The sequence below is a fragment of the Scyliorhinus canicula genome, chromosome 7, assembly GCF_902713615.1.
Source record: "Scyliorhinus canicula chromosome 7, sScyCan1.1, whole genome shotgun sequence".
Taxonomy (NCBI): Eukaryota; Metazoa; Chordata; class Chondrichthyes; order Carcharhiniformes; family Scyliorhinidae; genus Scyliorhinus; species Scyliorhinus canicula.
Genome location: NC_052152.1, coordinates 79,370,936 through 79,384,488, shown reverse-complemented (window position 1 = coordinate 79,384,488; position 13,553 = coordinate 79,370,936). Strand labels below are relative to the sequence as shown.

General features: G+C 46.2%; 2 protein-coding genes across 2 annotated transcripts in view; both read right to left on the bottom strand.

Moving 5' to 3' along the window:
• Positions 1-4,199, bottom strand: part of LOC119969067 — a 92,282-nt gene extending 88,083 nt beyond the window's left edge. The window contains exon 1 of the mRNA XM_038802259.1: positions 4,123-4,199. Coding sequence (XP_038658187.1) covers positions 4,123-4,140 — 18 coding nt within the window. The 5' untranslated portion in view covers positions 4,141-4,199. The remainder of the gene's footprint in view (positions 1-4,122) is intronic.
• LOC119969101 (uncharacterized protein DDB_G0271670-like) lies at positions 4,145-9,631 on the bottom strand. The gene is made up of 3 exons (XM_038802309.1): positions 9,506-9,631; positions 4,234-5,112; positions 4,145-4,168 (listed from the first exon to the last, which is right to left on the bottom strand). Exons 2-3 carry the CDS (start codon positions 5,071-5,073, stop codon positions 4,145-4,147), a joined length of 864 nt encoding a protein of 287 aa, XP_038658237.1. The 5' UTR covers positions 5,074-5,112; positions 9,506-9,631.
• Positions 9,632-13,553: the final 3,922 nt, after the last annotated feature.

Genomic DNA, 13,553 nt, shown 5'->3' with positions numbered 1-13,553 from the left:
CCTGACCCCCAGCAGGGTCGGAGAATCGCCTGGGGCTGCTGAAAATCCGGCCCCCGCCGTGGCAGAGATTCTCCGCCACCCGGGAAGTTGTGGCGGCAGGAATCTCGCCACTCCGATTGGCGAGGCCCCTGCGGTGATTCTCCGGCCCGCGATGGGCCTAAGTCCCGCCACTGGGAGGCCTCTCCCGCCGCTGAGGTTTGAACCACCTCTGGTAACAGCGGGATCAGCGGCGCGAGCGGGCCCCCGGGGTCCTGGGGGGGATTGGGGGGTGATCGGACCCCGGGGGTGCCCCCACGGTGGCCAGGCTCGCGATCGGGGCCCCCCGCTCAGACTCCGGGCCAGTGCCCTGGGTGCACTATTTCTCTTCCGCGGCCGCCATGGCCTCCGCCATGGCGGAAGTGGAAGAGAAACCCACATCGCGCATGCGCCGGTGGTGACATCACCGCCGGCACATGCGCCGACCGGCGAAGCCTTTCGCGCCAGCAACGCTGCCGGGGGCGCCGGTTTTTTGCGCCAGTCTTCTGGTGCCAACCGCTCCGGCGCGGGGCTAGCCCCCAAAGGTGCGGAGAATTCCCCACCTTTGGGGAGGTCCAGCCCCAGAGTGGTTGGCGCCACTCCCCTACGCCGGGACACCCCGTCACGCCAGGTAGGGGAGAATCCCGCCCAAGGTTAGAATATGCATAATGAGCATGAACCAGGTAAAGGAATAGGCTAAGTGGTGCAAGTTTTTTTTAACTGGAATTCCTTAATGGTATAATTTCACGAGAAACTAAGTTAATGGAATAAGTCAGCCTGAACAGGAGCTATTGCTGGTTAAATGCACATAAATAAGCACTCCAAAACTGTCAGGCATTTCATTTAACCTGGTTTAATTAGGATGGCTGCAGGTTAATTGGCATGCAGGAATAGAAATCACTTCAGGAATTACTAGGGTTTAGCAGTCTGAAAAGTAAATACAGATGGATTGAATGACAATATTGGGCATAAGTAAATGATAATAGAATAGATATGAATAATTGAAATTCTGACGATCAGTTTGATGGACAGATGCTCCATGGGAGGATAGGACTGATCAGGGAAACCAACTTGAGATTAATTAAGGGAAGGATGGTGTAAACACAGAACATAGAACAGTACAGCACAGAACAGGCCCTTCGGCCCTCAATGTTGTGCCGAGCACTGTCCAAAACCAAGATCAAGCTATCCCACTCCCTGTCATTCTGGTGTGCTCCATGAGCCTATCCAATAACCGCTTGAAAGTTCCTAAAGTGTCCGACTCCACTATCACAGCAGGCAGTCCATTCCACACCCTAACTACTCTCTGAGTAAAGAACCTACCTCGGACATCCCTCCTATAACTCCCACCCTGAACCTTATAGTTATGCCCCCTTGTAACAGCTGTATCCACCCGAGGAAATAGTCACTCTATCTATCCCCCTCATCATCTTATAACCCTCTATTAAGTCACCTCTCATCCTCCTCCGCTCCAAAGAGGAAAATCCTAGCTCCCTCAACCTTTCCTCATAAGACCTATCGTGCAAATCAGGCAGCATCCTGGTAAATCTCCTTTGCACCCTTTCCAATGCTTCCACATCCTTCCTATAGTGAGGTGACCAGAACTGCACACTATACTCCAAATGTGGTCTCACCAGGGTCATGTATAGTTTCAGCATAACCCCACGGCTCTTAACCTCAAGCCCCCTGTTAATAAACGCTAACACACTATAGGCCTTCTTCACGGCTCTATCCACTTAAGTGGTAACCTTCAGAGATCTCTGGACATGCACCCCAAGATCTCTCTATTCCTCCACATTCCTCAGAACCCTGCTGTTGACCCTGTAATCCGCATTCAAATTTTTTCTACCAGGCCCAATAAGCCCATCTACCAGGGGATTTGTCAACCCAAAGGTTTTTCAAAATTGCTAATACATCCTTCCTCAGAACATATACCTCATCCAGCCTACCCACCTGTATCACACTCTCATCCTCAAAAACATGGCCCCTCTCCTTGGTGAACACTGAAGAAAAGTATTCATTCAACGCCTCTCCTATTTCTTCTGACTCCATGCACAAGTTCCCACTATTGTCCTTGACCGGCCCTAGTCTCACTCTGGTCATTCTTTTATTTCTCACACAAGAGTAAAAAGCCTTGGGGTTTTCTTTGATCTGACCCGCCAAGGACTTCTCATGCCCCTTCCTAGCTCATTCCTTGCTACCTTGTAACCCTCAAGCAACCCAACTGAACCTTGTTTTCTCATCCTTACTTACAGTTCCTTTTTCCTCTTGACAAGACATTCAACCTCTTTTGTGAACCGTAGTTCCCTCACACGGCCATTTCCTCCCTGCCTGACAGGGGCATACCTATCAAGGACACGCAGTATTTGTTCCTTGAACATGCTCCACTTTTCATTTGTGCCTTTCCCAGACAGTTTCTGTTCCCATTTTATGCTCCCCAATTCTTGCCTAATTGATGTGACCATCAATTCACACGACACGTGGTTAGAAGTGAACAGTGGTTTTAATTGTCTTACAACAGAGCCTGCCTGTGACAAGATGAACTCCAGATGAACTGGCAGGCAGGCTCTCAGCATCAACCTTTATACTTCCGGTTAGGGGGAGGAGCCGTGGGTGGAGCCAAGGGTGGAATGCTACTGCTCTCCAATGCCAATGCTACTCCTCCACCTCTTTTACCACCTTCCCGACTCTTACTGAAACATCTATACCCCGGAACTTCCAACAGCCATTCCTGTCCCTGTTCTAACCATGTGTCCGTAATGGCCACAACATTGTAGTCCCAAGTACCAATCCACGCTCCAAGTTCACCTACCTTATTCCGGATGCTCCTTGCATTGAAGTAGACACACTTCAACCCACCTTTCTGCCTGCCGGTACACTCCTGTGACCTTGATACCCTCCTCAGTACCTCACTACTCTCAACACTGGCTTCTGGACTACAGCTCGTTTTCCCATCCCCCTGACAAATTAGTTTAAACCCCCCCGAAGTGCCATAGCAAATTCCCTCCCAGGATATTGGTGCCCCTCTAGGCCAAGGACCAAGTGATCAAGGACAAAGTACATGCAAAGGTACAAGAAGTTAATGGCAGGTGGATAACAGAAAAGGCATCGTTTAGACAAAGAACTGAATTCTTTATTAGGTATTTCATAATAAGGAATATCTTCATTAGCAAAACAAACCCTGAATGGGGAGTTTGCATTCAGTTTTCGGGAGACAGGATCAGCGGCAGGAGCGGGAAAAATCACGGGAGTCCTGAAACACAGTTTACGATGACAGATTTCCCATTCCAATTGTCCACCACATAACAGCAATCCCAATGTTCAACGTTAGGAAACCCTAATCAATGCATTTAAAAATAATTATACCACATCGCTCCCCCTCCTCCTCCCACCCCGGTTAGATTGTCCATTCACGTTAGCATGCCCTGAGTCATGACAGGTTAATCACGATGTGTATCTAGCGATTTCTTTCTTTTCCTCATCTTTGCTTTTTTTTTACATTTAATTACTATTCTAAGTTATACTTCCTGCTTTAGATTCAGCTTCTCACCATGACAATTCTATAAACTGACTGGTCGAAGAGACACATTGTTGCTTGCCCAACTCCCAAGCAGCATAGATTCCCTCTGGAGGGCACAACATTGTGAAGGATCTCCAGTAATCCTAAATTGTGATGGAAAATCCCATGTAAAGTAAGGAAACTCGTCCCTGAGGACCCAGGTTTGATTCCGGCCCCGGATCACTGTCTGTGTGGAGTTTGCACATTCTCCCCGTGTCTGCGTGGGTTTCGCCCCCACAACCAAAAAGGTTGTGCAGGACAGGTGAATTGGCCACACTAAATTGCTCTTAATCGGAAAAACAAAGAATTGGGTACTCTAAATTTATTTTTAAAAATGTTTAAATTAAGGAAACTCTAGATGTAATGAAGAGCAAGGACTGTTCCTTCCCTGCTGACTGCAAAATCTCAGCTATTATTGTTAAAAGTAAACCAAAAATATTGAAGAATACATCACAATTGTGTGCTCCTCCTGGGAAGCTCAAATTTGATTTCAAAGAAAAATCGTTAATTAGCAATTTTAAGGTCCGAATGTGTGAGACTTCACTTACCTCAGCTTGGTTAGACATGTTGTCACTGGCCTGTGGTATACTGTGCCTTGAGGGATTACTGGGGTCTGCACAATGACTTATTTGTTCTGACCCCAGTGTTCTGCCTTCCACCAGTGATGCAATAGACGCTGATGATGATGATGATGATGATGAAGATGATGAAGAAGAGGAAGAAAACTGGGACACTGAACTCTCAATCTGTTTGCCAATCAACTGTTCAAGGTTTTCTCTGCAAGGTACGGTCTGCAACTGAAACTTTGTGTCATTATGGCTTTCTCTAGGATAATGCTCTGATTGTGACTTCCTTGGACTGGAGTGATCTGCACAACAGCTTCTTCCCGCTGATGTGTCAGATAATTTTTCAGGATTCTGTAAAACAGATGGAACTTGCTTCTCCAGGGCTATGCTACCTGTGGTATCAATGCAAGTGTGATGGCTAGAAGAGGTTTTAACATCAAGCTCATCTCCGATAACGTTACCTATTGTCTCTGATTCAATTTGTTGTTGATGTGTCCCTGCATGTTTTACATTACTTTGTTTAACCATCTGATGCAGACCTGATGGTTGATTTTCTAGTTCTTCAGGATTACAACGATATAAACAGTGAGGCAGAGAAACATTCTCTGCAGAAGCACCCTGCTCCATTTGGAGTTGCTTGAATTTCTCTTCTTCATTAATTGTGCAGCATTGAGAAGTCTGGTTGGATGCGAATCTGGGGCAGGTGCTGCTGTTCATGCTGATTCTCCTCTTTCCAGGTCCATCACCATTGCTATCTGACTCCTGTCTGTTAGAACCTTTTGTTTTTTTGTTGTGATATTTCAGATTCCTCCTCAGGTTCTCAGTGTTGTTCTTTTGTGGCTGATGCAGAGTCAATGTTGCTGAAATGAAACCTGGGGAAAGTGGAGGACTATCAGGCATCTCTCGAATGGTGACTTTCTGGGAAGCTGCCATAATCACACAAGATGTTACCGTAGCAGTATGATAATTCTTCTAAATTGTGAAAGAAAGAAAAGTCATATTGTTTTGCTGCAGTCAAAGAAACAGCAAAATCAGTCTTTCTGCACTGAACACATTTCAGTGGGGCAATTGTGCGGAGAAAACATCGATGATCAAAGGGCAAAGTGCCACATATATGAGCAGCAACAAATTATGTGCAGTGGAGTATCAATGCAGTCCATCTCCATGCCTGCAGGGAACTCTGCCGCCAGTCATGTCAACAGTCTGAGTAAACAATGCACTGAATTTATCTTAATTTAATCTGTTTCAAGGTTAACACTCAATATATTGGAGGCAGTTGAGGAGCACTTTAAACTGGGGGTTGGGTCAGGGGAGATGCCGATTCGGGGGAACCATAGGTTTGAGCCAGGGAAGCTGGACGGGAGGTTTCAGAGATGGGAGGGAGGGGGTTCAGGGTATTAAAAGACTTGATCCTGGGGGGACATTTTGTGAGGTTGGAAGAGTTGGGGAGAAATATGGGCTGGGGCAAGAGGAAGGGTCTTTACTGGGAAGGAGGTTCTGAGCTTCCCGATAGCGCGGCCCCGTCATTGACGACAGGGGGAAGGGGGTGGTGTTGGTGATCTACGGGAGAATTTTGGGGAAGGACCGGGGGGGGGGGGGGGGGGGGGGGGGTCCATGGAGGAGATTAAAGCCAAGTGGGAGAAAGAGTTGGGAGAGGCTATGGAAGATGGTTTGTGGTGTGAGGTGCTCCGGAGGGTGAATGCCTCAACCTCATGTGCGAGGTTGGGGTTGATACAACTGAAGATTATGTACAGGGGGTACCTCACAAGGGCGAGGATGAGCCAACTCTTTTGAGGGAATGGAGGACATTTGTGAGTGTTGTAGGAGGGGCCTCGCAAAACATGAACATATGTTTTGGTCCTGTCCGAGGCTGGAGAAGCATTGGAGAAAAGTTTTCAGTGTTATCTCAGGGTTGGTGCATGTGAACTTGGAACCAGGGCCCCTAGAAACCTTTATTGGGGTGTCGAACTGGCCAGGGCTGCAGGCAGGGGCAGGGGCAGATGTTTTAGCCTTCGCCTCGCTGATTGCCCGGAGGCGGGTCCTGTTGGGATGGAGGTCAGCTTCTCTGCCCTGGGCCTCAGCTTGGTGGGGGGATATCTGACTCTCGAGAAGGTGAAGTTTCAGCTGAGGGGGATGAAGGAAGGGTTCTACAATTCATGGGGACTGTTTATTATGCATTTTTGAGAATTGGTTGCCATTGAACATTAGTGGAGGGGGAGGTCAGAGGTTATTGTTCTTTATTATAGTGCTTACTGATTGATTGTTAATTTTCTTTTTGACTTGGAATGTACAGGTGATGTTTTGGTCTGTATACTGAATGGGGTGCCTTTTGGGGGATTGGTATCGTATTTGTTGTTATTTGTTTTCCTTTGTTGTTTCTTTGATGAAAATGTTGAAAATGAGGAGAATAAAAATATTTTTAAAAAAAGACTCAATATTGCCAGATTTGAGGACTGACAACATATCAGGATCTCCAAAGCTCTTCCTACACATTCGGGACATCAACAACTGAATAATGAAGCTGTACTGATGTGTTATAAAAACAGTGTAGAACTTTTAACTCATTCTCCATGGGGTGATTATTTGGAGATTTTGGTGGCTGATAAACATCTCTCAATTCTTCATGTCCTATCTTACCCCCCCTATCTCACTTTCCCAGGTTAGCTGGCACCCACAATGGATGTAAAGTAAAAATGGAATAACAAAGTGATTTAACCAATCCTGCCTTAAGACAATGAAGAGTTCAGAAGTGGATCGTCAGATGAACTTAACCTCAGAAAATACTTATGGAACCTGTATGACCATTCACCAAAAACTGGGAGAAGTGACTCAGGCCAATAAGCCTTCCACTTATCTAAACACTTTCCTTCAGTCAAGGGAAGGATCTCTGGATTATACCAAAGAGGGGGGGGGGGGGGTCAGTAGATCAATCAGTTTGCATGTGGAATGTCCCCTGTTGAAATGATACAGCAGTCAGAGGTGCAGCTAGAAGGGATCAAGGCAAAGTGGGAGGGAGAGTTGGGAGAGCATATGGAGATATGGAGGAGGGGTTCTGGTGTGAGGTGTTCCGTGGGATGAATGCCTCCACCTCGTGTGCAAGGTTGGGGCTGATACAGCTGAAGGTGGTATATAGAGCACCCCTTACAAGGGCAAGGATGAGCCGGCTCTTTGAGGGGCTAGAAGATATGTGTGAATGTTGCGGGGGGTGGGGGGTGGGTGGGGGGCTGCAAACCGCGTTCATTTGTTTTGGTCCTGTCCAAAGCTGGAAGATTACTGGAAGGAGTATTTTAGGATAATCTCTAAAGTGGTGCACGTGAAACTGGACCCGGGCCCTTGGGAGGCCATATTCGGGGTGTTGGACCAGCCGGGGTTGGAAACGGGTGCAGAGGCAGATGTTGTAGCCTTCGTCTCTTTGGTCGCCCGAAGGCGGATCCTGATGGGATGGAGAGCAACCTCTCCACCCTGTGCCCTGGCGGGGGGACCTGCTGGAATTTTGACTCTTGAGAAGATAAAATTTGAACTGAGGGGAAGGATGGAGGGGTAGTACAATTCATGGGCGTTATTCATTGTTGCACTTTGAGAACTGGATTACATCGAACATTGGGGGTTGCTGGGAGGGTTGGGGTGGAAGAAAGATTGTGGGCGAAATTCTCCCCCTCCCACGACGGGTGGGAGAATAGGGGGAGGGCCTTCCCGACTTTTTTGACGCCCTCCCGCTATTCTCCCCCCCCCCCGCCGAAATCCCGACAAGAATCGCTGCCGCCGTTTTTTTACGGCTGGCAGCGATTCTCAGCTGTTAGAAGGGCCGAAGTCCCAGCCCTTTACGACCTTTTTACGAACGGCAAACACACCTGGTCCTGCCGTTCGTAAAAACGTCGTGACAAACTCGCAAAAAATAACCATGGCACCGATTGGCACGGCAGTACCACGGCCGTGCCAAGGGTGCCATGGGCCCGCGATCAGTGGGCACCGATCGCGGGCAGCGGGCCCGATGCCCGCGCACTATTTGTCCTTCCGCCACCCCGCAGTATCAATACGCGGGGCGGCTGAGGGGCAACCCGGCCCGCGCATGCGCGGGTCTCGCGCAAAAACGCGATGACGTCACCCGCGCATGCGCGGGTGGAGTCTTCCCACCTGCGCATGCGCGGCTGACGTCATATGACGCGTCAGCCGGCGCTAACTCCGGCAAGCGGGCTTAACGATTTTCGTTAAGCCCGACTTGTCGGAGCCTCCGACCTCGGGCTGCTAGCCCCGACGGGGGACCAGAATCGGTCCCCCGTCGGGAAGGGGCGCGCTGCCGTAAAACCCGCCCGGGTTTTACGGCAGTTTTACGATTTCTCCCGTTTTGGGAGAATTTCGCCCTGTATGTGTTAATGGTGACTATGGGTGATTCCTGATTCCTTTTTGTCATTTGTTTATGTTAACATGCGGGCTAATAGAACATAGAACATAGAACAGTACAGCACAGAACAGGCCCTTCGGCCCTCGATGTTGTGCCGAGCCATGATCACCCTACTCAAACCCACTTATCCACCCTATACCCGTAACCCAACAACCCCCCCCCCCATTCCTTTTTGTCATTTGTTTATGTTAACATGCGGGCTAATAGAACATAGAACATAGAACAGTACAGCACAGAACAGGCCCATCGGCCCTCGATGTTGTGCCGAGCCATGATCACCCTACTCAAACCCACTTATCCACCCTATACCCGTAACCCAACAACCCCCCCCCTCACCTTACTTTTCAGGACACTACGGGCAATTTAGCATGGCCAATCCACCTAACCCGCACATCTTTGGACTGTGGGAGGAAACCGGAGCACCCGGAGGAAACCCACGCACACACGGGGAGGACGTGCAGACTCCGCACAGACAGTGACCCAGCCAGGAATCGAACCTGGGACCCTGGAGCTGTGAAGCATTTATGCTAACCACCATGCTACCGTGCTGCCCGTGTTTGGGGGTTTCGTGGGAGGATGGGATCGTTGTTATTGATATGGGGATTGACATTACATTCGTTATTGATTATTGTTCATTGTTGGGTGTAAATTTGGGAGAAAACGTGAAAAAGGAGAATAAAAAGAATATGCAGAAAATGTACTTTTATGCAAAAGGAAAAAATGAGGTTATATTTATTTGTAGAATTTAACGCTTTCTCAAGACAATTTTTCGGTGCTAAGATTTACTGCTCAGCAACAAACAGAATGCAGCATCAGGATTTACTGACTCTGGTGAATAAATTTGTCATTAAGGTAAAGAGAAAGAACTGAAATGTAAATGTGTTAAAAAGATTAAATAAATCTATAATACATGTGCAGCAGATAATGGATGGCCTTCACAACTACTGATCTTAGGTTACTTACTATTGAATGTGTCTCAGGTGACTTTTTCAATTCAGAGTCTGAAAATAAATCCTCGCAGTAAGTTGTTTTAATAATGCTGGCTATGAAATGTTTAAGTCGGACTGAACATGCATCAATTTTGCTATTCCCAAGAGAAAGTTTGGAGAAGGTTTCTGCGGGTTGCTAGGTTTTGGTATTACCATTACCCCCAGATAATTCAAGCGGGACGTTGATTCCGGTAATGGAGAGCATGTCTTCTGGATAGGTCTAGGGATGTTTTACATGATTGAGAATTCCTCTGAATTAGCCAAATTCGTTGACCTTTTCAGAAACATTGGTTCCATAGGTGAAGTAGAATATCATCAGAACACTCCAACATTTTCTGTTCAGCTACTTCCTTATCCTATGGATGCTCAAACCCACTCTGAGGTTTTCTACCAGGGTCAAGAATACGAAGAGGTGCTGGAAGTAAGGGGACTAGGTAGTGGAGGATGTGGGGTAGGAGGGGGGGGAGCAGGAAACCTTTTGAAGTGAAATGCTAGGCACCTGGAGGCCACCATTGATGTAGGATCAGTGTACAGAATTTTAATCCACGTTTGGAATATATCATTAAAAGTCATTAATCTGAGTAAAGCCAGAGAGAATTCCGTTTGTCTTCTCAAAGCAACAAAATATTTTTTATTTGTATGTCTATGCACTTTGGAAGCAGGCTATGTAAATAGTGAGTCCTGGAGCTTTCCTGGACTGCACATTTCGCATTCTTCATTGGACCTCCTTCGCTGATATCAAAGTCCAGTGCATATGGTTGGTTCCATCTGGGTGAAACAGGAGAGGGGAAGTTTTGCAAGTTGGTGAAATATACAAGTTAAACATGGGAACGGATAATTGGGCCACATGAGTTTGTGTCAGTGTTAACCCTCCGTACAAGCAGACTATTAGTTAAGCATCCTATGCTTTTTCTGCATTACAACTTCAAAAGTGCCTCATTTGATGGAAAGACTTGAGGCCATGAAAGGAATGTTTTAAAGTCTTTTTTGAAGCAATTTTCTTCGGCACTTTGTTTTTATTTCAGATTTCCCGCATCTGCAGTGTTTTGCTTTAATTTGACAACTCCAGCTGGATTACTGCTTTGCTACACTTCCAGTAATGCCGTCGCTCATTCTGCCTCTGCATCATTATCTCTGGAGTTCCCAAAATCTCTACACTTGACACCATCAGCCCACCAGCACCCACAAATGAAGGACCTTCCAGCTCAATCCCACTGTAACGCCAAGGTGACTATGGTATAAATTGGGTCAGAAACTGGATACACTGGAAGTTTCTGTGGGACCTCGTAGTTGTGGAGCTTACAGTCACCCCAAAATACGTTGGGATGTATCGACTGGGGTGGGAATGTCAGGCTGGATTGACACGCGATTGACATGAGACTCATGGTAACAACCTAACCACATAATAGAGGACTGTGCTTCAGACTAATCCAGAGACAACTCGCATAGTGCTCACCACCCCAATCCCCACCAAAGAAATGTTAGTCCTGAGCTGACCCATGTTAAAGGAGCTCAAATGTCTGTTAATTATCTTTTTAATTATCTTTTTAAATAGTTTAAGTCGGACTGAACATGCATCAATTTTGCTATTCCCAAGAGAAAGTTTGGAGAAGGTTTCTGCGGGTTGCTAGGTTTTGGTATTACCATTACCCCCAGATAATTCAAGCGGGACGTTGATTCCGGTAATGGAGAGCATGTCTTCTGGATAGGTCTAGGGATGTTTTACATGATTGAGAATTCCTCTGAATTAGCCAAATTCGTTGACCTTTTCAGAAACATTGGTTCCATAGGTGAAGTAGAATATCATCAGAACACTCCAACATTTTCTGTTCAGCTACTTCCTTATCCTATGGATGCTCAAACCCACTCTGAGGTTTTCTACCAGGGTCAAGAATACGAAGAGGTGCTGGAAGTAAGGGGACTAGGTAGTGGAGGATGTGGGGTAGGAGGGGGGGGAGCAGGAAACCTTTTGAAGTGAAATGCTAGGCACCTGGAGGCCACCATTGATGTAGGATCAGTGTACAGAATTTTAATCCACGTTTGGAATATATCATTAAAAGTCATTAATCTGAGTAAAGCCAGAGAGAATTCCGTTTGTCTTCTCAAAGCAACAAAATATTTTTTATTTGTATGTCTATGCACTTTGGAAGCAGGCTATGTAAATAGTGAGTCCTGGAGCTTTCCTGGACTGCACATTTCGCATTCTTCATTGGACCTCCTTCGCTGATATCAAAGTCCAGTGCATATGGTTGGTTCCATCTGGGTGAAACAGGAGAGGGGAAGTTTTGCAAGTTGGTGAAATATACAAGTTAAACATGGGAACGGATAATTGGGCCACATGAGTTTGTGTCAGTGTTAACCCTCCGTACAAGCAGACTATTAGTTAAGCATCCTATGCTTTTTCTGCATTACAACTTCAAAAGTGCCTCATTTGATGGAAAGACTTGAGGCCATGAAAGGAATGTTTTAAAGTCTTTTTTGAAGCAATTTTCTTCGGCACTTTGTTTTTATTTCAGATTTCCCGCATCTGCAGTGTTTTGCTTTAATTTGACAACTCCAGCTGGATTACTGCTTTGCTACACTTCCAGTAATGCCGTCGCTCATTCTGCCTCTGCATCATTATCTCTGGAGTTCCCAAAATCTCTACACTTGACACCATCAGCCCACCAGCACCCACAAATGAAGGACCTTCCAGCTCAATCCCACTGTAACGCCAAGGTGACTATGGTATAAATTGGGTCAGAAACTGGATACACTGGAAGTTTCTGTGGGACCTCGTAGTTGTGGAGCTTACAGTCACCCCAAAATACGTTGGGATGTATCGACTGGGGTGGGAATGTCAGGCTGGATTGACACGCGATTGACATGAGACTCATGGTAACAACCTAACCACATAATAGAGGACTGTGCTTCAGACTAATCCAGAGACAACTCGCATAGTGCTCACCACCCCAATCCCCACCAAAGAAATGTTAGTCCTGAGCTGACCCATGTTAAAGGAGCTCAAATGTCTGTTAATTATCTTTTTAAATAGTGGGCAAACTGCTGTATTCAGCCCCGAACCACTTACCATTTAATGGGTAACATGTCAGGGCTGGGAAGGAAGATGGTGACCCCACCCCTGAAAACAAGCCCAGTGAGACCATAACGTTCAACCTTGGGTTTGGTCATTTGTTCCATTTTGTTTTGACCGGAAAGGAAACCCAGGAACCCTTTCTATCGAGATTAATGAACACACAAGAAAACCACATAACTTTTCTTCAAAAATATTATCTACATAATTCTTAGATTTGATTCAATTCTTTTAAAATAATCTGCTAACGTTTCAAGTATTAAACTTAAACATACCTGTTTGATACATAAACACTTCATACTTTCATCAGTTGTTATATGGTAAGTTATTTAGTTTTTGATTAAAATGAACTTACCTTAAATCTTATTCCTACTCTAGGCACTGGTCAGAAATGACTGCCCAAATTTGCCCCGCAGCTGAGTGTTTACTCAGACTGTCATAGATAAGACTTATTTTCTCTGTTGTTACTGAGCTACACTGCTATATTGCAGCAATAGACTCATTTCAGCTTCCATTTCCCTCAAGGCACAGCCAAGCAAATGTGTTCCACTCCCTTTTATTCCGTTGTCAGTTACAATGAAAACAGCACAAGTTTGTTGATAAGCATTTTCCAGTCTTTAAAGTTTCTGTGGGCAACAGATTGATAAACAATGTGGCACGCATGAACTTGTCGACTAGATTGCGGTGCCATATGAGCCTAACTACTGGCTGGCACCATTCCACAATTAATCCATCCTATTGCATATTATATTACGCAAGCGCTTGGTAGGGGGTGAAGCCTAGACTTACCCACTAATCAAGTTTTAAGATTATATACTACCTGACAAATTCTACTTGAATGTGAAGCAACATGAAGCTTTTGTAACTAATCGTAGAATTGAAAATTTTGAGCTAGAATCATAGAATAATAAAGCAGAGGTGATCAAGCTCATAACACCCATCAGGTCTT